The sequence below is a fragment of the Sturnira hondurensis genome, unplaced genomic scaffold, assembly GCF_014824575.4.
Source record: "Sturnira hondurensis isolate 20B ecotype Veracruz unplaced genomic scaffold, ASM1482457v3 Scaffold0007865, whole genome shotgun sequence".
NCBI classification, from domain to species: domain Eukaryota; kingdom Metazoa; phylum Chordata; class Mammalia; order Chiroptera; family Phyllostomidae; genus Sturnira; species Sturnira hondurensis.
In genome coordinates, this window is record NW_028080496.1 from 5,773,921 (window position 1) to 5,801,678 (window position 27,758).

General features: G+C 49.0%; 1 protein-coding gene across 5 annotated transcripts in view; it reads right to left on the reverse strand.

The window, feature by feature from the left end:
• The window catches only part of AKAP13 (A-kinase anchoring protein 13), a 226,398-nt gene that overhangs the window by 12,039 nt on the left and 186,601 nt on the right, over window positions 1–27,758 (reverse strand). For 4 of the 5 annotated variants that reach the window (XM_037053671.1, XM_037053672.1, XM_037053670.1 and 1 more), the window contains 12 exons: window positions 25,247–25,421; window positions 14,825–14,892; window positions 12,516–12,582; window positions 10,441–10,576; window positions 8,978–9,090; window positions 8,232–8,384; window positions 7,387–7,637; window positions 4,987–5,112; window positions 4,756–4,873; window positions 3,838–4,086; window positions 1,086–1,162; window positions 45–226 (listed from right to left, as the gene is read on the reverse strand). In XM_037053671.1, the coding sequence (XP_036909566.1) occupies window positions 45–226; window positions 1,086–1,162; window positions 3,838–4,086; window positions 4,756–4,873; window positions 4,987–5,112; window positions 7,387–7,637; window positions 8,232–8,384; window positions 8,978–9,090; window positions 10,441–10,576; window positions 12,516–12,582; window positions 14,825–14,892; window positions 25,247–25,421 (1,715 nt within the window). The remainder of the gene's footprint in view (window positions 1–44; window positions 227–1,085; window positions 1,163–3,837; window positions 4,087–4,755; window positions 4,874–4,986; window positions 5,113–7,386; window positions 7,638–8,231; window positions 8,385–8,977; window positions 9,091–10,440; window positions 10,577–12,515; window positions 12,583–14,824; window positions 14,893–25,246; window positions 25,422–27,758) is intronic. The other variant, XM_037053675.1, reaches the window with a different exon arrangement.

A 27,758-nucleotide genomic window follows, 5' to 3' on the forward strand; every position in this document is an offset into this window, starting at 1 on the left:
CGAAGTCATAGGGGCACGCGGGGGCCGGGCCGTGGGGAGCTTACAGGGTGTTCATCGTGTCCTGGATGATCTGAATCCAGCTGTTCCGCTCCTCTTTGGAGCTGGCGTGGACCTCCACCATCTCCGGGTCTTTCATGCCCATGCTGATCAGGAACAAGCCTTTCTCCTCACGGGCGACTTCCCTCACGATCAGCTTCTTTAAAGAAATCACTGTGGACTTCTGGTCCTGGAAAAGGGCAGAGGGCAGAAGTGAGACACACACACGGCCTCCTCACGCGTGAGGACAACCTCAGCCCCGGGGGACGCCAGACGCCTCCTAAAGGCGTGTGTTCTGAGCAAACGGAGGCTGAAGTAAGATAATGAGAGCTGGCTCACGATTTCACTTACACACGTTATCGAACAGAAAAAGAGTTCCGTAAAGGAAATGACAGTTTATGGCCACAAAGGGTCTAGTCATGTTTTCTACACGATGAACCCTTGCACATTCTCCCTTGCACGTTATCACAGAATCTGGGGGGCAACATTAGCCATTAGCATGATTTATGGAGCATAATGCCCCAGTGGTCACATGCCCAAGACTCTCAAAGGGATTGTAAGGAAACAGAAAATAATTTTGTGGGGGGCCAGGGGCAGACAGAAAATTTTAAGAGTGTACAAAAAATTATTCACAGGAATTTATCTAAACCAGGTAATTTTGAGTGGGCGGGAGACCAAAAATACAGTGTTTCATCATTTATGCTCAATAGTTACCTCTACCTGTCCTGAATACTATTCTTTTTTTTTTATAAAGATTTTTTTTAATCTATCACATTTTTTAAAAAGTGTATTTCTTTATCTTTAGAAGGGAAGGGAAGGGAAGGAGAGAGGGAGAGAAATATCAATGTACGGTTGCTTCTCGCGCGTCCCTTGCTGGGAACTGGCCCCTGCTGGGAACCGGCCTGCAACCCAGGCATGTGTCCTGACTGGGAATCGAACCGCGATCTTTTGGTTCGCAGGCCCGTGCTCAATCCACTGAGCTACACCAGCCAGGGCCTGAATACTATTCTTAATAACAATCAGAGGAGACTTCTAACAGTTGCACTTACCAATGACGCGAAGACGTACTTCTGGTCTTTTTCTTGAAGGAAAACCAGGATGTCAGTCAGCAGAACTGCTTGAACCTCTGTTGTGTCAGGGAAGAGAGAACAGTGACTAGTTAGCCGTTTGGTAGCCCCAGGGCACTTGGACTAGTAATTCAGAGCAGAACGGGTCAGAGACGACCCCCCTCCGAGGCAGCCGTTTTGCATCCGGCCGCCACCCACGCCTGGTCATTAGAGTTTTAGAGGCCCTTTACACTGGGATCTTCACCACCAGTGCCTTGTTGTGGAAAAGGGTAAGTATTTAGTTCTGGGGAGAGAGATCCCACAAGGCAAGACTTCGAGCATAAACTGCCCTGGGAACACAGCTGAGGACTTGAACAGAGGTTACGCAGCAACACAGCCCACCAATGCTCGGGTCACCGTACTCCTCATCTTCCGACTGCAGCGGTGGGAAAGGCGTGGGATGGCAGACAGGGCAGCTGCCAAAAGGTGAGGTCGAAGGATGTCTAAGCGAACGAGAGGTAGGCTTCACATGCCCCAGAGAACAGGAAGGGGCGTGGCGTCCAGCCAACCCCATCCCCTCTGTGCCACAGAAAGAGCCCTCTCCGCTTCTCGCGTGAAATAAAAGGAAACCCAAATGAACGCTTGGAGTTGGACCTAGGAATTGAGAGAATGCCACAAACTCTTGCTCTAATTCTCCAGAAGCACAAAGTGACCTCTCTCTTTATTCCCTTAAAGACAAAGTCTGACACCTCTGCAGCCCAGGCAGCTACTAAGCTCCGAGAAGCAGAACCCTCTAGAAAGGGGAGCCTAGGATTCCCTGGGGGCCAGGCCCCTCCTCTCTTTTCTACCCTTTCTGCCACCACTGGAGGCCCCAGCCCGCAGAGCCCACTGCAAAGCCCTGAAGAAAACAGAAGCAAACAGGTCTGATTTCTCGGCAGGTCGAGTTTTTCAGCCTAGATGAGTAATTTTCCATGCACTACCATTAGTTCCATTCTTTTTGTTGTTGTTGTTAAAGCTTACTTTTAAGTAACTCGGGTGCCTGCCAAAAAAAAAAAAAAAGTTCTAAAACATAAGCATCACCTTCACTGGACCTTGAAGTTGCTAGGGTGGGTGCCGGGGGACCAGAGAAACCCCGTCCCTTCCAAGGGCACCCCACACAGTACTGGCTGTCCTTGGCGTGCGTTCACTGGGTGTGAGAATGACTCGACACCAGCTCCCCTCCCCACTGGCAGCCTTTCAGGTCCCCAAACCGAGCGTTCCACCGTGGGCTTGACCACATTATTCCAACAGCTGGAATCTATTAGTTTTTATTTTGGGAGTGGAGAAATAAAGTGCTTTATAAAGGAAAGGGAACAAAGCTAGCTCCGGGCCCCAGTGGCTCTAGAAAACTTAGCTCCTCAGAGGACAGGGCGAGTGTGGCTGAGCCGCTCCCCGCTCCGGCCCCTCCCGAGGTCTGCTGCGGACAGTCACAGAGGGGCAGCGGGGGAGTGCCCGGAACCAGGCCCTGAGAACATCACAGAGAGCCGGGAGGGCAGCAGTCTCTTCATTCTGTTCCCCGCCTCCACGTGATGGCGGAGCGGGCAGGGTGCTGCCTCATTCACCTTTGAACCCATCTGATGTCTGGACTTCACCGTGTGGTCACAGCATGGGGAGACTCTAGCTGAGGACCCTGGGTCCTCTTTGACTGCAGCGCCTAGAGCATTACTCCCGCCCCAGAGAGGACAAAGGCACACATGCCACCCCCTCAGCCTCGGCCCCGCAGGGCTGGCAGCACAGGGCCCGCCTGCGTCCTCTGTGCAGCGACCGAGGAAGGGGGAACACTCCGGGCCCCTGGGGAAGTCAGAGCTGCCAACAGGCCCAGACAGTGCAAATTCAATGACAAGAATTACTTTTTAAAAAGTCAAATGTACAGATGAACTCACAAACCTCATAACTTCCTTAACTTGGTGTAGCTGATCACTTGAGAACTAAAAATTAAAACCAAATTAAACGCAAATGTGTTTCATGCTCTCTTTTGTTTTAAGATAAAAAGCACAAACACCATGAAGCTTAAGAAATGTAGCTGGTGAGTTAACTACATTTCTCCGAGGTCGCAAGAGCTGAAAGCCCCTCTGACGCCTTTTGACAGCAAGGGATGTGCAGAGTTCTACTCTCACAGCCTCTGAACTGGCTAATGGCACCGACGCTTTGCCAGAACCCCCCATCCCAAACCTGCCACCCTTCCCTGTAGGCAAACACACCGCCTTACCACCCTTGTCTGTGTCCATCTTTCCCCTTGCTTTTTTTCTTTAAGATGTTATTTATTTATCTTTAGAGGGGAAGGGAAGGAGAGAAGGAGAGAAATATCAATGTATGGTTGCCTCTCATGAGTCCCCTGCTGGGAACTGGCCTGCAACCCAGGCATGTGCCCTGACTGGGAATTGAACCGCGATCGTCTGGTTCGCAGGCCCGAGCTCAATCCACTGAGCCATACAAGCCAGGGCTTTCCCCTTGGTTTGTTTCTTAAACTCTCCTTTTCTAATTGACCCGACTGCATTTCCTCGTAAACTTGCCCTACTTTAGGACTTGGTAAGCTACCCTAAAGCAGTCCTCTCTGATACCAGATTAAGAACCATTGGATGATCGGTATTGATGTGCGATGTCTGGGGGTGAGCTCCCTAAGAACCACCGGCTGGGGAGCTTCTGACAGGAATCCCTGGCTTTCGCCTGCCGCCGTCTGGCGCCCGCCTGGCCTGGGAGCAGACACGAGCCTTACCTTTCAGCCTTCCCGCTGCGTTCTTCAGGAACACACTCCCGTCCCGCACCAGCTTCTTCCGCTTCAGGTCCTCCTTGGCAAACATCTGACCGCTCTTCATTCTCATGATCGACTTGCTGTCCATCTTCGTGTAGATCTCATTGAGACGCACCTTCTTTTCGTAACTGGCCACTTTGCTGTCCACGGCTCCGATCACACTTTTCACCAGGCTCAGGGAGTGAGCCAGGTCTTCCTGCTCCACTTCGTTGTCTTAGGAGGAGAGCACATTTCCGTTGCTCAGACGTGAGCGGGAGGAAGGGGCCCCCACCCTCTGCCTTCATGTCCTCACCCTCCTTCCGTGGGCATCTCTCGGCGCTCGGCCCATGTGACAGAGGGCATGCCCCCTGCCCTCGCTCAGACCTCAGTGAAATTCTAAATAAAGTCAGCCAGTTTCAGTGATACAGATAACATGCAACTACGTGCTATGTTCTCAAGTAGTAGGAACCAAACACTTTTTTAAGGACAAGGAGAAGCAACCATTTACTTGTCTTTGTTTTGCTAATCTTTAAATATAGCTGCCTATGAGCAGGATTAGCCAAAAGAGAAACCAGCGAGGACCGAGGAAATGAGAAACAACAGCAGTTCTGGCACTGACGGGGAAACCTGGTGGGAATTCTCTCGGTCTAGTGTCAAGGGAGAAGTTACTCAGGTCCCTGAACTCCTGATGGGATCAGTAAGTGGTTCCTTCCCTTCTTGCTATCATCCGCCCTGAGTCCGCCTACACAATACTTCACGTTTTCATTCACACCAACCGTTTTCCGGTAAAACCCAGGGTCTCTTTTTAGACCCACTGGGGCAGGAAAGAGCTCCTCCGTAGGGCCCCTGGTGCACAGGGGCGAGGGGCACCGGCACGCGGGGCCGAACGAGGGGGCGGCTCACCTTTGGTGCACTGCAGGATCCTCTGGAATAAAACGGGGTACTTGGTGATGCGCTGGGTCACCAGCAGGATGCACTCCGGGATGCCGAGCCTCCTCACCACCGAGCTGCTCATCTTCTTCTGCAAGGTGCAAACGGACAGTCAGGAGCCACCCGAGGACAAAGGCGCCGCTCAGTCTGAGGGCACGCGACGCCCCGGGCAGCAACGGGGATGCTCAGGGTTCCCACCGATACCTTCACGAACGCCTGGAAACGCTTGTCCTTGGTATACAGGTCTTTGAAGTAGTTCACGGACTGGTTGTGCTGCCCACAGAACTTGCCATACGTCTTCTTCAGGCGCTCCGCGTTCTCCCCGGAAAACTGCACAGAGAAGGGAGCAGAAGTTAGGCCTGCAGCACTCGGCTGCTGAACTCGTATTACCGTTTCGTACAGAGGTGCCAGTCTAATCTGTGAAAGCCAAGAGGGCTTCCTCAAAAGTTGCTCCGGAGGATTAAAACGGTGCAGTGGCTTTGGAAAACAGTGTGCAGTCCCTCCAGAAGCTGACTAACCAACCTAACTAACTCCCAGACACAAAATCCTATGTCCACACGAAAACGTATCTACAAATGCCCATTATTCATTATCCATAAGAGCCCCAAAGTGGAAATAACCCAAATGTGCATTCAAGGATACATGCATGGATAAAATGTGGGGTGTGTACACACACACATTTATATGATGGAATATTAGCCACAAAAGGAGAAGAAATACTGATTTCACACATGCTATAATACTGATGAACCTTGAAAGCATTATTCTAAATAAAAAAGCCAATCACAAACCACCACATACTGTTTTACTTTATTTCTATAAAACGTCCAGAATAGGCACATTCACAGAGACAGAAAGCAGAGCGGTGGTTGCCTAAGGCCGTGACACTTGGTGGTGGCGGGGGCATAAAAATGTTCCAAGACTGTCTGTGGTAATGGTTGCACAATCCTGTGAATAGACTAAAAACCACTGAATTGTACACTTTCCAAGGGCGGGTTATATGGCATTTGAATTATGTTTCCTTAAAGCTATCACATATCTTTTTATAACAATGAACACAAACATCTACGTACCATGTGCATAAGAAACACAAAATGTGTTCTGTGTCTTAATCGTAGTAATAGAACAAGGAAAACTCACTAGAAGGTTTTCATGAGATAGTCAGTCTTAAAAATCTCGCCTTGGTCAGTTAGGACACTGGAACAGCCATCATTACCCAGGGATCTGTTTCTCGTGCTGCGCTCAGGAAGCCGCCCTTCAATCACTCCCATACGTGTGCAATCTCAACGCTTCCTCTGAGCACTGGTTCCCTTTGGGGCAAACTGATGACGGGCTACACACTAAGCATCGATTCCCATGGCACTAAAACTCTGTGGGCAACACGGGTTGATCCGGACCGAAAACCCTGCAGGGAACTGCTCCTTTCCCCCCTTCCTACCAGAGAGGCTGGGGCAGCGAGCTCTGAGTGAGTAGCTCCCACCACCAAGTACACGCCTGGCAGGTGATCTGACCCCAGCACCCCATGGGGCAGAGGTGTGAGTCCTGCCATCACAGAGCTTCCCAGAGGACGTGCACAGGGCCAAGGCACTACGGACACCAGGAGTCCAGGGGAGGCGAGGTGCCTGTGCAGGTCTGAGGGCAGAGGGATGTCTGGGGAGGAAAGGCCCTCGCTCACAGAGCTGTCTACTCCCACTTTGAGGGCCTACCTGTGGCAGATACCTGTGCTAAATATTTGGATTTATTGTATAACATGCCCATTTTTACTTCTAGAGCACCTGAGGCAGAGTTCTAAGGCCTATTTAGCTTTGTGGTTCCAAGCAGTACTTAGCTGATGCCCAATAAATACTGGAGAAAAATGACTGAATGACTGAGTGAGGTGGGGGGTCGGACTCCTGAACACGAGGGAAGGACAGAATTTCTACTCCCCAGGCAACTGCTCCAGCAACTAAGCTCCTGCTTCTACACTGAGGCAGAGATGCTCTGGGGAAAAAGAGCTAGTCAGGTGAGGCAGTATGCCCCTCAGCCCATAAAGGTTATAGTAGGAACATTAAAAAAAAAAACTCTTAAAAAGAAACATTAAAAACTCTCCATGACAAACACATATAAAAGTAGCAAAATAATTTTTAGGCAAACTGTTTTGGGAGTAAGACTTGACAAAAATATCAGTACAGTATAATTTATGAAATATTTTACAGACAGTTCCTCACTCAATTTTCTGTGCACAGGTGTCTTCAGGTAAGTGGGGTCCTTTTGATCTGAGGCAGAGGGAAAGCAGACACTTGCAATAAACACTTTTTGGATTTGTTAAGCTACACTGTTTTCTCATGGTACAGACTCTGAGGAAGCAAAACTTTTATTGAGCATCTACTGTGTATGCTAGGTACTGTGCACATTTTATACATATATACGTAAAAAATACATGTATGTCTATGTACATGAAAGGGCATTGGGACAGAAATGCTACTGCGCTCATTTACAGAAAAGGAAGTCGAGGCTGGGAGAGAGAAACACCTCGCCTGAGTGCACAGAGGGAGGAAATGTCACGGCCGAGATGCGCGTGCACGGCGGCTGGGTCCCAGAGCGCCCCGCCTCCGCATGGCTCACCTGATTGACAAGCACATCCCCCATCCTCTTGATGAGAAAGTTCCTGTCGCTTTTCTCCACCAGGGACTCCTTCTTCCGCTCCAGGATCCTCTGAAAGAACTGGCTGTGGATGCTGATCAGCTCATCCAGACACGGGAACAGCTTTTCCACCATCTGCTGCTCGAAGAGCAGGTCCGTCATCATGCCCCGGCTGTACACGTCGCTCATGATCTTGAGCGTGCGGACGTGGTGCAGCTCCGTCTGCATCAGCTCTGCCGGAGGGACAAAAGCTCAGCGGTCAGGAGGGCCCCGCTACCAGGATTCTCCTCCCAAGATCGCCTGCTGCTGTGAAGAGCCTCGTTCAGTCTTACGGCTTCTGAAAGCCCAATTTAGACTTTAAAACTGGGTCAATAGCTATCCTGTCCCTGAAGTGGTCTCATCTTCCTTTTCCTCCATTTTTCAGTGGCCAACCACAGCAATAGTGGATCACATCACTCTCTACTGATTTCCACACTGGTCTTCCCTGGAATTGAAACCTTTCACAATTTCTGTGTTCCTGTTTCCTAGAAATAACTATCTAGTGTCTAGTCCTCAGTGTAGGGGAGGGATTAAACGGTCACAAGAGATTTCTTTGTAGGCCTGCTGCATAAATAAGCACACATAGTAAATAAACTGCTCAATAAAATTAAGGAAAATAATTTTAAATAGAAAAAACAGGATAGAAATAAGATCACGCCTCTATATGTCAAAGAAAATCTCTGAGATGCTATCTACTTGGAAACTGACTGGCCACAACCCAGGTCACCACCAGTTAAAACAGTCCAGACAGTGCAGCCAATGTCAGCAGAGCGAACGCAGCCTCTCACCATAGATCACTTCTTGCCGCTTCACCACGTCCTTCTTCTGCTGTTTCAGAAACTTGCTGTCCACCACCCGGCTCCAGGACTCTGCTTCCAGCTGTTTGGATTCAACCTCCAAGTCTCCCATCAGTTGTCCTTCATTCATATCTGTACCTACTCCTCAAAAATATCAGAAGAATCAGGATCAGGATCATGGTCTGTGACCTCTAAAAAGCCTATGCTGGACTTTCCTTGGTGTGATCATCTCCTAAGACACACACACTCTGGTGAATCCAGGGGAGATATGCACAGAGCCATATTCCAATGTGAGCAAAGAATCATTTCCTGTCTGGGAGTGACACGCTCGACACTCCAGGCTTTGGCTGAGAGTGAGAACCAACACACAAATGAAATGTGATTAAGAAGTGATTCCTGTGGGAAGTAGCCATTGGGAGGGACCTGGGAACTTGACTTGTTTAAGGGAGCAAGCTTTCAGCCGCGCCAGGAGAGCCAGAACTGAGAGTCTGGGGGGAAAAAAGTTCATACTAGCATACAACCACGTTAAAAGCAACGACATCCTTCAGTGGACAACTACCTAACAACTGGGCGGGTATGATCACCAATTTATTAAAAGGCACACGGTGCTTTACAGACCATTTGGAGAATCTTCGCAGCAAGGGAGAGGCAGACACTATTATTCCATCCACACTTGCATTCTCCGTAATGAAATAACACAATCTCTACAGACATCAGAGGCCGTAACCTTCTCTTACCCTCATCCGTAAGTGATTCTGTGGACTCGTTGACCTTGACAATTTTATTTAGTGAGTCTGTGGAATGAGACAGGAATTTCCAGGTGTTCGATATGTTCTCGTCGTTGCCAACTCTGGGGACAAAGAGAAGCACATCAAATACATCCTGAGGAGCTGTGGTCTGACAGCGGGCTGGAGGTGCCGGGGTGAGTGCAGACAGATTACTTAGGTCAGGAACTCGGCAATGAGAACTGACAATGGAAGGCATTCAGCATCCCTGCAACCTTAAACTTTGTGAACCTTGGATTTTTTTCAATGATAGGTGGGAAGGAGCGCTCTGTCCCCCCAGACTATATACACATTACAGAGGAAATTTCTCTTTTGAAACTCACTGTCTAACCACGACACGTCTCCGCCTGTTCTCTAAATAACTATAGACTAAGTATTCTTTTTTCATTTAAAAAATTTATCAGGGTGACATCGGTTATTCTTTTACTCTCTCAACCCCAACGCGTCCGCTAGCGAGGAGGTGCCCAGTGTTTGTGATTGGACATAAAAGCCAGCCAGAGTCACTCGCAACTTTAAATTGCATGGAAAGACCAACTTTACAGTCATAAGGCAAATACTGGCAACAATTCTGAAAAGAAGGCCTTTGGTTGATGATAATACAAAGAGAAAAACTAAAAATACTGGAAACTGTGTTTTTCTTGAGGAGGAGGAGGAAACATCAGCCAGCACAGACGCTTCAGAAAACACAGACTAAAACCGAGTTACCGTTTAGGTAAGAAGTCTGTCTTCTCAGCAAGAGTAAGAGAGACATCAGAGATGTTTTGAGGCCTGCAAGTCAAGTATGTTACCCCGAACAGCCAGTGACACCAGGGTCAGCCCTGGGCTACCACGTGACAGCTGAGGCCTCCACATTCAGGAGGTGAGAGCAACTCCCACAGGGATCACAAATGAACCCAGTGCCACCGAGTGGGTGGGAACCTCACTGTGACAACTGGCTCACTATGCACTCCCATGAAAACAACGTAAGAGGCAAGAGGCAAGGTTGGAAAGCAAATTATAATAGAAACAAATAGATAGGGTTTATCCAACCAATAAAGAAGTATGACACCTAAAATACATACGCAGTTGCAACAATTCAGAATGTAATCATCTCTGCCCCTCCGACTTTTTGTTCTGATTTAGAAATTATCCTTTTTCGAATCAGGGTCTTCAGAAGCAGGCCATGGGGTACAAAACTGCAGGACAACCTAGCACAACAGTGGTGCTGAAAGGGGACCTTTGTCACAAAGCAGTGGCCATAACTGTGCATGAAAATGTAATCCTCACACTCATCAGTATCACTAAGTTGTGCACCTGCCCATTATCTTACACATTTAAGAAAAATAAATAAAGGCAGCATCTTTTTGCCAAATGCTATGATTATTATGCTCCCGTCGCCTGGATGTCGGCTGTGCTCTCTCTCAATGCCCACTTACCCAGCAATGTTCTGTATGGACACGCTTTTGGACAGTGACACACTCTGCTGGGACCGCCTGTGAGGAAACATGGGGGCCGCAGTGGTTTCATCCGCCAGGAGGACCGCGGATCGAGGGCGCTCCTTGGGCTGTGCGGCTGCAAAGGGAGAGAAGGCACCGATGAAGCGCCGCTGGGCCACGCCCACCAGTCCTGATTCGCCTGACAATGCCGGAGGGAAGCAAACTGCGGAAGAACGGATTGGCCCAGGGGGTGTCAAAGGGTCCAGAATCTCTGTGGAGGACAGTGTGGAGATGTCCACTGAAACTGTAAGTGTGTAAACACTTGGATGCAGTAATTCCATTTCAGAACATGTTTGTTCCAAAGACATCCTTGTCTGTGCTTGGACTGACCCATGTCCAAAGTTATTCAATGCAACATTGTTGGTAAAAGCAAAATACTGGCAATGATGCAATGAGTATCAAAAGATCAATTAATAAATTATGGTACACTAGGCAATGGAATAGTATGTAGTTTTAAAAACGATGGACCCCCTACACAAATTGACACAGATCTTAAAGACTATATAGTAAGGGGACACAATAAATCAAGGTGTAGAATAAAATGCAGGACAATCATAATTTTTAAAAGAAAAATTAACCCAATATTAATAAAATAAACATTTTAATAGACAAAACCGAGAAAGATAAGTATAAAACTAAAAAGAGTGATTACCTGTAGGGTGGGATGGAAATCAGTCAACAAGAATTAAGAATTGTGTGAAAACGTTATGCATGCCAACATTTACACTAAACCAAAAGAAAATGAGACTCAGAGACTGGCAGGATGAGAGGACCAGCTGAGACGGCGGAGCGCCTGCCAGGGCTCGGCTGAGGAGCTGGCTGGATGGGCAAAGGGCCATCCCTCCCACCGGCTGGGGGTGGGCCCAGGGAGGTCTACGCACTGTATGAGCTCCCCACGATCCCTCTGCATGCTGTCTGCGAACACAGATGTTGACCGATTCCTTTGATTTACAGATGAGGAAGATGCAAAGCTTGTTTAATGCCACGCAGCTCATGTGTCCTCAAACTGCATGTTTCTCCTGAACATGACCAAAGAGGAACCTGGAGCCTTAATTTTATGCTAAGGTGGTCACATTGGCATTTGCATAGGGAATTATTCTTCCTTGGTAAGCAAGCTCCTGCCCCAGACAGGAACTGCATTATTGGTCCATCCCCAGGAGCTGAAGGAAGTAAGACTGGGGTGGCTGTTATGACTTCACAGTATTATCAGGATGTTTCTGCCTTAATAAAACTCTATAAGACCATTAATTTCCAAGCCCAATCCTATTTGGAAGAAGGTGACACAATAAAACACCGGCAACACACGGCACTGCGACACGACCAGCCCCTGCCTGCAGGAAGCACATCAGGAGGATGAGAAGGGGGCCCGAGCCAACGGAGGCTCCAGGCGGCTCCAAGAAACACAAATGCACTCACGGGCGCAGGAGCCGGGGGCACAGCCTCAGCGCCAGGGCGGAGCGTGCGGACCAGATCTGATGGGGGAAGCAACACTGGACCTTGAAGAAGGTGAGGATGTGGACAGGTCAGAAGGAGAGGGGACACTGTGCTGAGTGAGGAGAGCTGTACGAATGAAGGCAGACGTGATCACGCAGCATTAGAGTATTAAGGTGGGTGGGTAAGTACAGGAGGGAGCAAGTAGGATGTGTGACAGTGATCAGTGAAGGGCTGGAGAAGCAGAATGAGGTTCTGCAGACAAGATCTCACTTGGTTCACTCACGTGTGAGGCATTACAAACAAGCGTAACTGTCAACTCACTCAAGAGGGATTGCAAGACGCGTAGGGGCCAGCTGCTTCAACACACAGGAGCACAGTGCTGTCTTCTAAGCTAATACACTAACCAGAAACCTCTCAAGAGAGTTTCATGATAGAATGTTAAGATTTTGGTCAAAAAACCTGCGGCCTCCTACAACTTACCACAACATGGGTACCCAACTCTTGATGAGTAACAAATGAATACGATACAGGTCTTGAACCGGAGAGTGAAAGAGAACTATGGGAGGGGCTGAGCCACTTACGCTTGTTCCTCATAATGACTGTGGGCAGCGAAGACGTGTCCTGGGCCTGCAGGCTCCCTTTGGGCTGCTGGGAGAAAAGAAAACAAACTCACCAAGACTGCATGTACGATTTCTCTTCCATCAAGTTTCAAGGAGCCTGAGCAGGAAGACAGCCAGGTGCTCCTACCTTCCTGCTCAGTCCCTTGCCAATGGTCCTCAGCACCTTCTGTCCCAGCCAGCTGCCCCCACTGCCTGTCCCCTGGACCTGCCATGCACGCCAATGCCACACATGCCTGGAATCATCTCGCCCTCACAGGCCTGACGGTCTTCTCTCGCACAACCATTTATCTGAGCACCGCCTCTCTGGCAGAGCCGTCCTACTTCCTGCTTCTTGCCCAATACAGTGCCCAGCATCTCACTGGGAGGCTGCACAGCCTCCACTTAGTGTCTTCCTCATCTGTGGCCTGCGTCTGCCTGCCCACCTGCCCCAGCAGCAGGCTGGTCCCCAAACACCTGCTGTGCCTTCTGCGTTCCCTCTCTCCAGTGACTACCGTGTATCGGGTGCTACCTAATTCCTACGTGCAGTGCCATTTACAGTGAGGACTTCTGTCGTAGCACGCAGCAGACTCACTTTGTGTGTGAAACCAGAGACTGCAGCAGCTCATCTGGCCTGACTCCTTGGTGGAAAACAAGTCACTTCCAATGGGAAATGGGACTTCCCTTTCAGGTTCCACTCTCTTATACAGGGGACTGCATGTCAGTACTTTCCTACAGAACCTAGTACACAAGACACCCACAACAGTGATGGGTCTCCTCAGAGACCACACACTCAAACCTGGTTCAAGAGGCAAGATCTCATCGATTCATTAAAGGCCAGGCAGGTAGCAAGTGACAGGCAAGGCGTGAGGGTGGGGAGAGAGGCCATCTGGAAATGTACTTCCCGCCTGCAGGAGGCAGTGGCCACCCGTCTCTCTGACGCTGAAGGACTCACATATCAGGCACCCCACTGGGTGCTTAGGATCCATAGTGGGTCCAAAAAACACTCCTGACTGACTGCTTGGCAAGTTTGCACTTACGTTCTCATGGGGGAAGGGGCAGCCCATAAAAAAATAAATGTAATCAATAAATACAGACTATTAAACACAGACTCTGAGAAGGTGATTAGGGCTTTAGAAAAAAAGGGAAAAAGAGCAAAGCTGAGAATTGGGAATGCTGGGTAAGGGGGAGTAAGATTTAAAATAACTGCATTGACTGAAATAAAAAAATACTTCATGAGCCACGCAGATGTCTATCCACAGGCTACGTAAGGTCCGGGGTACAGAAGTCCACTCTTCCCCTGGTTCACTGCGTCTGCGGTGTGGTCCTCGGACTCGTGGCACCAGCACTGCCCAGGACTCACGAGACATGCAGACCCTGGGCTCCAACCCGGAATCTGAACCTCTGACTGTGGGGCCCAGTGAGCCCGTGTGGGGTGCTCATGGTGGTTCAAGTTTGTACATGTGTGTGGCTACCGATGAGCCTACAGCACCCGAGTGAGCCTTTGTGTAGGTGCGGCTGGAAGCACAGCAACAAAGAGACACTCTGAGGCACCAAAACACAAGCTCCCTGAAAGGTACGCCCCCGAACCCGTCCTCTTTCCTTAAGGGCTGCCTGAGAAGTGGTGCATACCAGGTGCTGCCATGTCCCATCCTGTGTCATCTGATCAGAGCCATCGGCACGACCCCGAGGGAGCGGGGCTGCCAGACAGGCATCTAAGCTAACCCTCCACAGCCCCCCGCCCCCGCTGCTGGCCTCGGGGGCTCCAACGAGGCAGCAGGCATGCAAACTGCTGGCAGAAAGGTCTGCAGATGCAGTGACCAGGGGCACGAAGAGAAGCCCAGAGAAAGGTGCATTTAACGTGGAGAAGTTCTGAATCCATTTCCCAAAAGCCACAAAGTCCTGAGTGGGTTAATTAGAAAGAGAATCAATTACTTAGGAGGAAAAAAAATTTTTTTTGTTAGTCTGGTCTCAAAGTTGGTACCAAATGAGTAAAAAAAAAAACAAAACCTGCCCTGGCTGGTGTAGCTCAGTGGATTGAGCACGAGCCTGTGAAGCAAAGGGTTGCCAGTTTGATTCCCGGTCAGGACACATGCCTGGGTTGTGGGCCAGGTCCCCAGTAGGGGACACATGAGAGGCAACCACACTTTGATGTTTCTCCCTCTCTTTCTCCCTCACTTCCCTTCTAAAAATAAATAAATATTTTAAACAAACAAACAAATAAATAAATAAAACCCACAACCCCAACTCTCCCAGCTCCAAAAATTTCATTGCTTTAGACAGAAACGTCTTACCTTCATCTTGACCTTTGCACATGAGGCCAGACTTTCTCTACAGCCTTTGTGGACAAAAGCACCGCAGTCTACAAGGAAAGCAACAAACCCAAGGTGACATCGCCGAAACACACAGACCCCAGAGTCCGCCACCCTGCCCCAGCAGCCCGCGGACTTCCGAGGGAGCTCACTCCCACACCAGAACGGGACTGAATGGAAGCACAGATTGCAGCCTTCTTCTCGGAAGCAGGCGTGTGATGTCACTCGGAGGAGAAGGAACAAGAGCAGATGCGATTTCTGATTAACAAAGATTAAAAGTCTGGAACTTCTCGGGCAAGAAGCTGCACGGTGACCAAAACTAAAACTGAAAGTGTCTGCATCAAAACGTAAGTCTAAGTCACAAGTAAGTTAATAAATAAAGCCCCTTGACAGGGGCTGTGAACCGTGTGTGACTGGGTCAAAGGTAGAGCACGAATCTGAAAATCTGTTTCTGTCCTTGTGCCTGGGGTCTTACCTACCCTGAGCTTTCTGCAACCTGCCCCGAGTCCACAGCCACAGGAGAAAGGTCATGAGAACGACCCGAAGCACCTCTGGGAGGCCTGACTCAAGAAAAAGCGGGCGACTTCCTGGATGATGAAGCAGAGACCACAATGTGCCAAGGACAATTTTATCTGAACTCTTATTTGTCACTCTCTTGGCCAGACAGGGCCGGTGACGTGGAAACCCAGCTCTGTGTGCCTCAGAAGGGTCAGCATCACACTCACTGCTGCCATGAAGTCAGAACCCAGCGCTGAGCCAGAGGGCCAGAGGTGAAGTAGAAACCAGTCAAGAGTCCGTCTGTGGGGACACACGATGACAGCTGCCTCTCCAGGGAACAGGCTCCCTGAGAAAATCAGCCAGATACCCCTCATCAGGCAGCGCTTCCCACAGACTCCGGAAGCACCGCAGCTCCTGCCTGTGTCGGCTGCTGGCTTCTGTTCTCTCAGCTCATACACATGGGTGGGGTGGGGTGGGGTGGGGTCGGGGTGGGGTCGGGGTGGGGGGCTTGGAGTGATGATGGGGAGGGGACAACACTAGGATGGAAGCTGCCAGAGGGAGCCCCGGACCCCAGAGGCCTTCCCCCATTTCTTCCTCAGCAGTCGCTCCTACTTGGTCCACAGATCTCCCCGCCCCAACAGGATGGCTCATCTGTGCTGCAATTATCCCCGGTGCTCCTGCAGGGCACAGGCCCTTCGCCTCCTGCTGAGTCTTCAGTGCGGCTCTCTGGTGCAGGGCCTGGCTCATGGCACCCATTAAGATGTTTGTTCTCCCCAAAAGCCAACTGCCCTGACATGACCTTGATTACAGTATGCGAAAGAGCAACCACTTTTTCAAAGGAATACAAGCAGAACAGCTGCGAAACTAAGTTTGATTTAGGTCCTGACTCTGCTAATTAGTTCATGGGACCCTATGCAAGGCCCTTCTCTATGGGTCTGTTTCCTCATCTATAAAATGAAAGACCACATTCCCCCAAGTTCCTTCTGTCTGTGATCCTGTAAGACTCTATGCAACATCTCTTGAAGAAAGGGATCATCTCTCCAAGTAGATCCCACTAGACTGCCCCATGAGGTTCACATGCAGGAGGCTTTTCAACCTCTAAGTCATCGGAATTATCGCCAGGAAAGGCCCATCCCTTAGGGCTCTGTAGCTCTGAGTCTCCTTTTGTCAGCCAAGGGGTGGGAGGGGGGGCAGGCGGGGTGAGGGTTTGTTCCGGCCTTTTACTCCCAGGCACAGTGACAGCTCTGATCTAGTGAGTGTCCTCTGGGCCCAGCCCATGTGAAATGCACAGTCTAGTCATTCTCCTGATGTTAACGAGCCAAAAGAGACACCCAAGGTCATCTGGCAGTGACCTCACGGGAGCCCCTCCTCGGGGAGGTTCCCTCAGGAGAGCAACAAGAGGAAGGGCCTGGGAGGTTTTGTCTCGGGCAACACTCTCTTCTCGCTTCAGCTCTTCTCTCCTTCAGGAACAGACTGCCAGGGAGCTATTTGGATTTTCTTACACACACTTCCTTCTTCTTAAAAAAAAAAAAAATCACATTTATGATCACGTCAAACCACTGTCAATTAGGTTTTATTGTCTTATATTCCACTGACAAAAGAGCATTTTCTCTCTCGTTTTAATGAAGATCGATACCATTTTAAGCATCTGTGGGCAACACAGGAAGCGGTGGATTTGCCTGGAAACTTGCCACCAACTCTGCTGTACACAGTGGCCGCCCAGCACACTGTGAGCAGAGCTTGCAGTCACGCTGCATCTGTTTCCTTCCTCCCAGGGAGCCCCACGGTCCCACAGTGAATTAATGCACTGATGACAATTTCTGAGGGAGCGGTGCTAGGCTAGGTACTTTTAAACAGACTCCAGCAACAGTCAAGTTCTCAGGCCCACGTCAGAGACTTGAGACGACTCCAACTGATGAGTCACCAAAGCAGAAAGCATGTCTAAAGTGTGCTCCTAGTACACAACTTTTCACACAAGTTCATTTTGGGGAGACCTGTCCCCAAACCCACAGGACAGATTTTAATACGTTCTAGAATCACAAATCTTTGGGATCAATCCTTCGCATGGACTTCTGCTGAACGTCCTCAAGTACCTACTTGAAAACCACTCAGCTTGTTCCCCAGTCACCCCGGACTTAGCTCACAGCGACGGTTTTAGTGGTGTGTGTCGGGGGGGGGGGGGGGGGGGGGGGGGGGGGGGGAGGGGCGTGATTTGGAAGCTTCGGCCCCACTGACAGCAGCCAACAGCCAAACTCACGAGGCTAGAACCTTACTCTGTTTTGGAAAACAGACCATCACCAAGAACACAAGACTCGGAGACAAATTTACTACATTTTCAAGCTCTCTACCATAGACCATGCCGCGTTGTTAGGGAGGGCAAAGAATTATTTAGCCTCTTATTTATTCTTTGGAAGAAGATTTCCTAATAGCAGTAAACACCTCACCTTCATTCAAAGAGGTCTTGGCACAGAGGTGTATGGGAACAGGGCGACCCCTAATTAGATTTCTCCCAAGTTCAAGAGCAAACAGCCCAGACTTCAATTTATTTTGTCACTATGAGGCGGCAACAAGCAAAGGAGAAGAAAGGAAAGCCCACAGGCCTGGGAGTACCATCCATCTGTTGGGGCTTTTTTCTCTTTAACCTCTGCCATCAACCAGCTCAGAGCTTGGGTGAACTATCATACACTGTGCATGCCTCCTCTTGTGGCAGAAAAAATACAACCACCCTTCTAGAGAGACGAGCTTAAGACAATCAGCCTTGTGCGGGTTCAGGGGAGTGGCCAGGCCAAACCAAGCTGAAATCACAGAAGGGCACGAATCTGCCCACCAAGGGAAGGGTTCCCCCCGAGTTCTACACAGCGGGAGCTCTGAAGGAGGGGGTTTTCCGACACCTCAGTCCACTGATCATCAGGCCACATGCTCAAAAGTTCCGATTCTTCTGCTTACTAGACACAGTTCTGAGCAGCAACGCTGACCTGGGTGAAAATTCTCTGATCCTTCTTAAGGATCCAGGTTACAGAATTACTTTATTCCAGGAAAGATGTGACTTCTTCCGACCCTTCCACCCCTCACCAAGCAAACTGAAACAGCAGAGACAACAGAAACCACTGAGGTATGAGCAATTTAGATATACACGTTCCAAAGTTCTTTTCTGCAATTTCTTGTCACACACATCTTTGGGGCGTGTGGGACATGGCCTGGTCTGGACCAACAGCATTGTTAAATACCGAGGCATGCAAGATTTCTCGGGAACCGGTGTAGTAACCACAATGTTGATACGCAGAGCAAGAGGAAAGCCACAAAAAAGAGCCAAATCATCTTAGCTGAAGCGCTCACATAACAGTATTTTTCAAAAGAACACCGGTAAACAAAAATTAAACAAAATGCTGGTGTGAGATGAAACATGCAGATACACTTATTTTTCCTGTCTTACTGTGGCTCGGGGCCACCATCAGGCGCAGATACTAAGCCTTCAATCTGTATTTTTATATTTGGTATATTTGCAAGAAAATAAAGGCAATTCAGTTAGTTAGCACAAAAAATAAAACTGCCCTCTCTGCTTAAAGAAGAATGGACTTTATTGATTAGGTTCTTCTTTCATCTCCCTTTTCCCTGAACAACAAACTTCTTTGATCAATTACATGTACCTTACCATGTCATATGAAGAGTGCACTTCACGTAGTCAAAAAAACATCTACCGAGAGGGCTGTCTTTCCAGGTAAAAAGCCAAAGCAAAACCCAAACAGCACACATACTTTAAACTCGTATGTTTCCTACTCAGGCTGCAGCTGGTCTACTTGTTTATTTTTTTTAATCAAGGCCACCGGCCATCCACAAAAGTCCTCAGAAGCTGCTAACACAACAGAAAGTGAAGCAACCACCATCTCCCTATCATCTTACATCTGTTTCAAACAAACAGAACCACTGGCCAGATCCCCAAACCCAAACAGGACAGATTCCTGTGACGGACGCCGCCAAGCATTCCAAAGACCACACTATGTGCGGCAGCTGGAAGGGAACAGCCCCCTGCTCAACGGCAGCTTTCCCTAACTGAAGAAAGAGGAACTGGAAGGACACTCCCGTCCTTTCCCCATTCACGTGCCCTGATCCTAAAAGGACCTGCCAGGGTTCTCCTGAATTAAACTACTCAAGGTGGTCCTGAGGAGGAGCTTCTGTCTTTGTATTCACTGTCGTCCCCCATGCCCCCAGGGACAGGCTACAACACCTGTATCGGAGGCTCTGTGACAGGACCGTTTCTATCTCGTACTCGTAAGGGACTCGGCTTTTGACTCCAGCGGAGTCAAGGCTGATTTGCTTTACAACATTCTATCCTATTAAATCTCTTAGTGCTTGCATGCAGGAGGGTCAAGGAAAGTGACTGAAGACATTCGGACGGAGGTGCCACTCAACACCGGCCATCACAACACATCACCATGATGCANTTCTGTCTTTGTATTCAATGTCGCCCCCCATGCCCCCAGGGACAGGCTACAACACCTGTATCGGAGGCTCTGTGACCAGGACCGTTTCTATCTCGTACTCGTAAGGGACTCGGCTTTTGACTCCAGCGGAGTCAAGGCTGATTTGCTTTACAACATTCTATCCTATTAAATCTCTTAGTGCTTGCATGCAGGAGGGTCAAGGAAAGTGACTGAAGACATTCGGACGGAGGTGCCACTCAACACCGGCCATCACAACACATCACCATGATGCAACTCTGTGCCTGATGTTCCTAAACCAGGCGTCAAAACAGGCTGAGCAGCAGCTTGGGGTCTGAGTCTCAGGGGCCAGAAAGCAAAGCTATTAAACCAAAGGGAGGCAAACAACTAACTGGAGGGATGCTGTGTTTGCTGAGACTCCTGGGAAGATCCTGAGCACTACGGGGGATGGAGGGAAGGGAAAAAGATTCTGAGTCCTCCAATTACTCATATTTTCCACTTCCGGCCAAGATAACAGATGGGGCTTCATACACACAAATACTCACTGCAGGCTCTGTTCTTCAGGAAGCGGGAGAGAATCAGCCAATTCCTTTAGTACTTTGGCTTCTTTGGGAAGATGACTATACATTCTTTCTCTCCTCTTAAGCCTTGAATATTTCCCCTCTTCTTTTTGTAAGTGGCAGGCCGAGCGCACTGTCCTACGCACACCTGAATGCCACTCTCCGGCATTACAGCGCGGTTTTGTTGTCTCACAAACCAATCCCATGCCAGCTGCAGGTTTAATTCTGAGTCGTTCATTGGACTAACACCCAATACGGCCAAGGAGGGTAAAATTCAACCATTTTAGCCTAGAAAAACCACATACAGAAAAACCGATGGCCGGTCTAAGGCGAAACACACTAACACAGAAGCTCTTTCCAACCCAAATTTAAATTGAAAAGCTGTCTGGAGCTAGTCATGAGGAGAAGTCGTCCACTCACTCCAACCATACACCAGTGGATTCATAGTTAAATAGTTCACGGTAATGGTTCAGGTGGGCGTACACCCACACACCCACTGCTCTCGACAGCACAAAGAATACCATTCTTTGGGTCTTCCACACAGGTTCTCCACCTCTCTCGTCCCTAAACCTTCTCTGACACATCAGGACCCAGAGTCGGCAGAATCAGCTCCACTGCTTCTTGCTCGGGAGGAGCCGTCAGTGACAGCGACGGCCACACAGCAAACCCTCCTCACCGCTCTGCCAGGCTGACTCCTTTCCAGGGATAATTCTGCTCCTTGTCCACCAAGTTCCAGCGTCAGAGACCAGCAGAAAAACTTCGGAAACTATCAGTGAGCCAAGGCTTGCATTTGATTTTACTCCTACCGACAACATATAAGGACCGTGTCAATTCAAATGACCCAAAAGTATAACATGAAAACTTGGTCTCCTTCCATCTCTGCTCTCCTAATCTCCTTCTTCAAAGTGTTAACAGTTTGGTATACATTACACATCCTTTTAGACGGTCTTGTATATTTACACAAACCAATACTGTTTACTTGTTTTCTACAAAGAGGAATACACACAGTATTGATGGCCTTTCCCACTCACCCACACGTCTAGGACGCCTGTTTGCATCTGCACACCCGACTCCAGTGGCTGGCAGGGTACGGTCTGCGGGCCCCGTCCGGCCCGCCTCCATTTGTGAGCACAGCCACGTTCGCTCCGTGTCTCGCCTGTGGCCGCTCTCCCGCCACGCGCCCAACACTCTGCTGTCAGCTCCTGCACAAGAACGCCTGCTGACCCCTGAGCCATCCTGTGCTCCTCAGAGTCAGCCCAGTATTCCGTCTGACCTAATGAGTAGGTCATACTTTTCCACACTATGAATAATGCTGCAATGAGCAAGTACCAAGGATTATACGTCGAGGCCTCTTTTTTATCAGCCGCTGTGTAAGCAACCTGAGAAAGGAGCCCCTAATTATTCCAACCACTAAAAAGAAAGGATAATCATGGGATGTGAGAGAGGCACTAAACACAGCTGCAGTGGCCATCAGATTACCTCGTGTAAGTGTATCAAATTAATGTGTTGTGTACCTTCAATTTACACAGTGCTATAGGTCACCTACCCTCAAAAAGGTGTGAAAGGTGCCTGCCGTACACTGCTGCTCAGTAACTATTTGCCAACAGACCACTTTTGAACGAATCACAATACCAACCACAGTACCTTGAAGAGTTCAGGAAACCGATCTTTACTGAGTAACTTCATTTACAATAAAAAAACCCTCAAGGGCCTAGATGTTTGATACTTTAATGTAAAAATACAAACCCCGTCTGAAGTCTTCAGGGTTCCCTGGGTTATGCACCCAGCTCTCCCCTCACCAGCCCAAGTGACACAGGAAAAGCCATTTCCTCCTTTTCTATAAGAACATAAATCACAACAACCCACTGATGATGCAGAACACTGAAATACGTGAGAGATCTCCGTGCAGATCCTTCAAGGACTTGCTTTTATTCTTCAAGTTTTATCCAGTTACTGTTTAAATCTACACCTGAGTTGTATGATGCCCTGATTTTTCATTGGGGATTCTATTCATTTTAACCTTTTAATAATTCTCAACATCTTCGCTTGCTTGGGCCCCGCTAACTCTTCTGCATGGTGGTTTACCTCCGTGCGTGTTGCCTATGCAGTTTCTATCATAAGCCCAGCTCCAGCTTTCTAGGGCTCTTTCCCTCCCACGGGAGCCCCCAACACCCTACTTTGCCGAAGTGACCCCGTGGTGCAGTCCTGTGCGTGCTGCAGCTGGGAGCCCTCAGGGTCTCTCCATTCCTGGACCGGGATTCCATGAAACCTCCAGTGAATATTTCTGAGCTTGGGGTTCCGGTGCAAATGGAGGGTATAAGTTTTAACTCTAGATTTCATGTGTGGTGCAGACATCTCACTCAGGGTCCTGTTGCCTTGCGGCTTCTGAATAGCTGGGGGGTGGGGGTGGGGGGCAGGGTTCTTCTAGGCCCTTCAGCATGAATGTGAGCCTTTGAAACTTCTGGTTTATTCAGGGGCTCAGTTCCAGTGCCCACTGTGTGACCCGAAGCCACACATCCTGTCCCCAAGTGAGGGGTGCTCTTTACTGCTATGATTCTGACTTCCCTCAGGTACTTTCCTTTCTGCGGGCTCAGTTTGTTACTAGGTTTTTTAAAAAGAATATGTTTTATCAGACTTTTTTCTGTTTTATAGCAGAATGCAGGTGTTCAGTCTGCTTTACCAATGAAGTCCCTTGACTATCAAGTTCATACCTACTGCCAATCAAGAAACACGATCCCACCCTGTTGTTCTCCTTTCTCTGAGACCAGAGCTCCGCCCACGGAGAACAGGCACTTGGCAGGAGGGATTCACAAAGTGACTCTTTGGAAGAGAGGAGGAAAACTTTCCAGCTCTCATTCATACGGACTGAAAAGGGAAATGGAGTAAATGTAGACACAGGTATGTTGCGGCTTCCCTCAGCCTATATGTCAGGCAGCTTCACTTCACCTGTGACAGGTGAGTTTCTGGAGGGAAGAGGAGACTGATACCAGTCCTGCAAAGAAACTACGACTCTAAGACAGTAAGTACGAATAACAATATTAATAACTAACCAGAGAACAGGAAAATGGCAAATCTGACTTCTCTCGGTCCCAGAATGAGCTCTCTGTCAGTACTGCACAGGGCACCTATGTCATTTTTATGTTAAGTATATAAACCCTGTGTAAGAAGGCTAAACACATGTTAATAGCCGACAAACAAGCAGACAAGTGTTGGCTGAGACTGCGCCAGGCAACCAAGTTCTCCCACCACCGAGAGATGGGCTGTGCCCAGCTGCTCAGAAACTACCCTGGAGACATTCGACGGGTATACTAGGCATGGTCCTATCAGAACCGGGGGCCGCAGGGCCACTGGACAGTGACAGTCTCTTGTTCCCTGGAGGTCACATAAAACTTACTGTGCTGGAGTTCTCAGCTTGCTGGAGAGTTACACGTGAAGGAGGACAAGTGTGCGTGATACCTGCCCACAAGGATGCACAACGATTGAGATAACAGTCACCCAGAGGCTTTGGAAGTAGGACAAAAACTGTCCTTTTTCACTGTCCTTTTTGAAGTAGGACAGTGAAACAAAGAGGGCTGCAGACAACACCTGGGGTATAATACGTCCACAAAAGTCATTCTACAGGAACACGGGTGCCGCGGCCCGTCCTTCAGAAAGTCACGACAGCTGTAGCACAGAGAAGACAGGCTGCGGGCCACGTAGCCGCTGTAACTCCACTCTCGTCTTCCAGACAAGAGAGAGGAGACTGGGAATTATTACTGTAGTAACTTCCAATCTGCTCAAATAAACTTGTCAGAATTTCCAATTCCAAAAAGGGAACTATTTTTAGTAACAAAGCACTGGGATACTCCACAAAGAAGGACCGAGCAGGAGATGACGTCATGACGTCACAGTCTGAGAAGCGCTCCTTGGAGCCTGAACCACACACTAATCAGTATGCGGTGGGTACGGGCATAAGGTGATGCTAATGGCCACAGCCCTGGGGTGACTGAGCACACATCTGACCACAGGAGCCTCCTCCATCTGCCTTGGTGTGTGTGACAAAGACAGTCACTTTCTATCTGTGCAACAAAATTTCTAGATGTGACATCTTGGAACAGGCGTCTACAAATCAGTGCCTGAGGGTCAAAGCTGGCCTGTGCCTATTTCCGTATGGCCCACAAACTACCAGTATTTTTAAATGGTTGAACATATTTTTAAAAATTTAAGAGGCCATGACACCTGGAAATGACATGGAGTGCAAATTTCACTGTCCGCAAGTGCAGTTTCACTGGAACAGTCACGCTTGTCGGCTTACGTCCTGCCTCTGGCTGCTTTCACACGGACCTGGCAGAGTTCAGGCCTGCTGGCCACAAAGGCTAAGACGTCTGCTATCTGGTGGTTGACAGAAACAGTCCGCTGACCTCTGTCTTAGGGTGGCAGCTTATCAAAGCCAGGAACCACGCTCAGCAAACACACTCGGCTTTCAGAGGGTTTCAGCCGGTCAGCGACAGTTCAACGCGGAACACCCCTGTGCACGACAGCACTCGCCCTTGGCGGGCTGCGTGACCTGACCCTGAAGCACACACCAAAGTGCCAGAAAGGAAAGCGAGCGCACGTGACCTGACATGGGCCTACTGGCGGGAGGGGGGGGGGGCGTCAAGGTGTGCGCCCCAGAGATGGTTTTGACATGGACACAGACTTCTGGAACAGGCTTAGGGACAACCAGTGGAATGTCTGAAACGGGGGCTCTCTGGAAAGACACAGGCTCCATGCTCTACATCCAGAATGTTCTTCCTCAATGGTGCCTAAGGAAAGATGGAAAAAAGACTGCTTCTCCCCCAAAACGAGGAAGAGATAAGGGGGCAAGACGGACAGGAAACGAGAAATGAGCTTCCCTGAGCGGAGAGAGGAAGCAGCACGGCTCTTACTTGCACAAGCGTAGGCATCTCTGTTGGTGAAAGGTTTCGAGCACTGGCTGCAGCTGATCGGGCCCACGACAGGCATGGAGCTGAAAGAGTGGCCATTGAGGTTCTTCTTGTCCTTCTCCTTCTCCTTCGAATCTTTCTCCTTCTCCTTCATTTTATCTTTCTCTTTTTCCTTTTCCTGCCGAAGAAAACAACCAACAATTCACTGAGCACCAGCAGGCCTTCCCTTGCCCTGTACCACCCGGGGGGCATGTGAACAGACGTCAGGAAGGCCGCTGCACTAGACATCAGGAGGAGGCCTCTAACGTGAGCGTAGGATGTATTTGGAGCGGCCAAGAATCCTCCTTAGCAAGCCAAAGCCCAGCCCGCAAGGCAATCGGGCAAGGAGTTCAGGGCTGGCTGCAGGCAGGGGCGGGCGAAGGGCCAGCAGCAATTCTGGGAGAGGCCTGAGCAAGAGGAAAGATGATCGAGCAGCAGGAAAAAAAAAAAAAAATACCACATCGTTCATGAATCTCAAGTGAGGGCACGCCTCTGAGGTTTCCTCCCTCACTCTGGCCACAAATGTTAAATGCCCCCCACATACACAAGCTCGGTTGTTACTAACTGGAATTGCAAAGTTCACGGATGTTCACTTTGGCCCAATTTTCCAACTGGGAGGAGAAATTTAAACTCTGAAAACTGAATAAATAGTGCTGAGTGCTAGATCCGAACCAAACATCTAAGGCAGTCGGGGACATTTCAGGGGCGCACTGAAGGAAGGCTGGGATTGTGGGGTGTCACCATGCTTGCCACAAATGGCTCTTTCTAAGCACCGATAGGCAGAGCATTTGGCTGGGTAATCAACATCAATGGAATGACTTCCTTCCAAACCAATGGACCACAAACTACAATTCACAGAACCCATTTAACGTTGTCATAATCATTAACGGTGGGGCACCCATTTTCTAGGGAATATGACACCACTGTGGCACACTCTAAAACCTCCTGGAAAATGAGTGCCCCAGAGTCAGTGATAATGACAACTATTAATTGCCTTACACTCTGAATCAATGCCTTGCACATACACTATTTCACCTGATCCAACAAATCTGAAATAGGTAGGGTGGGCATTAAGCTTCCCATTTTACAACTGAGAAGATGAAAATAATAACAGCTAAATTTTTTGAATAGTCACTATGTGCCAAGCACCGTCATAAGCAACCCCATGAAGTAGTGAGTACTGGTTGTTATCTCTATTTTACATCTGAGCAGTTTGAGGCTTAGAGATGTCTAATACTGCATTCAAGGCCCCACACCAGTAACTGCCTGAGCTGGAATTGAGATCCAGGGCGGGCCAGCTCTACAGCTCGGCTCCCCTTAATGTCCTTCTACTGCCAAGAACTGGAGAGGTTTGTTGACTCACGAAAGGTCAAACAGCAAGTGATGAGCAGATCCTAGCTCTTCTGGCTTCCTACTCAGAACTGAAGCAACAAATGTTTGCTAAATGTTTGCTAAGTCTATGATTCACGTAAAGTTCTTTCTAGCAGAAGGTGCATGAAAATCTAAGCACTGAATTGATACACTTCAGAAGTATAAAAAAGTAACGAGAGGAAGGGAGAAAAACTAATGTACTTCTCTTTACAAAACAGGAAGCTGTTCTCAGTGGAAATTAATAACCGCTGAAGTACCTAAAACTCTAATAAAAATCAGTAACAAAAATTGAGTTTTTCGAGTAACTTCTTCCTCTTAACTAAACTATGCTGAAGGCTTTTCCACCTGTAAGATGTTCAACTGAAAAGCGTCTGCCTTTTTGCTCAAGAAACCTCCTGCACGCTCCCCAGGCAAAAAACCAATCCACAGCAACTCCTTCTCTCAAACCTCGCAACGACCTTCGAGTCTGAACGCACAATAAATGCCATCCTCCCCTGCAACAACCCGGCACAGTCCTCCAGAGAATAAAAACTAAACAAAACAGTAAGCTCCACTGTCTCTCTCCCGGTGTATTACAATTCAGTGCTTTAAAGAAGCCGAGCTCTTACCTCACCATGTTTCGGTCCTATGAATCGTACTGTTATGAAGGGCACTTCATGACACCGACCCCATTTTACCGACATGACTGACCCCCATGCCAGGAAGTGCGCTCTCACAGACGGAGGGGCTCATGCCAGCGGGGCAGAGCCCGGCAGCTTGGCACTGCCATTAGAGAACCCTCAGAGAAGCCGTCGGAGGAAGCCAGAGACTGGTTGAGAAAGGAAAGGAGGGAGGAGGGCTGAGGCTGCTTGTTTCCTCAACACGAGCTCGACTATTCGAATGCTGCCAGTGAGGCCAGCTACCGAGTTGCAGAGGACACAGGAAATGAAACAAAACTAATTCCCCAAAATGTGTGCATGGTGCTGAAGTTGCAAGATGGGAACTCTGGTGAGGACTGAGCCACTTTTTAAACACTGGAAGCGAGGGAACACATCTCACCTATTTTTAAAAAAACACCTACTTTCACAAGAAGCAGTACATTTCCTAAAAAAACTTTTTAGTGAAG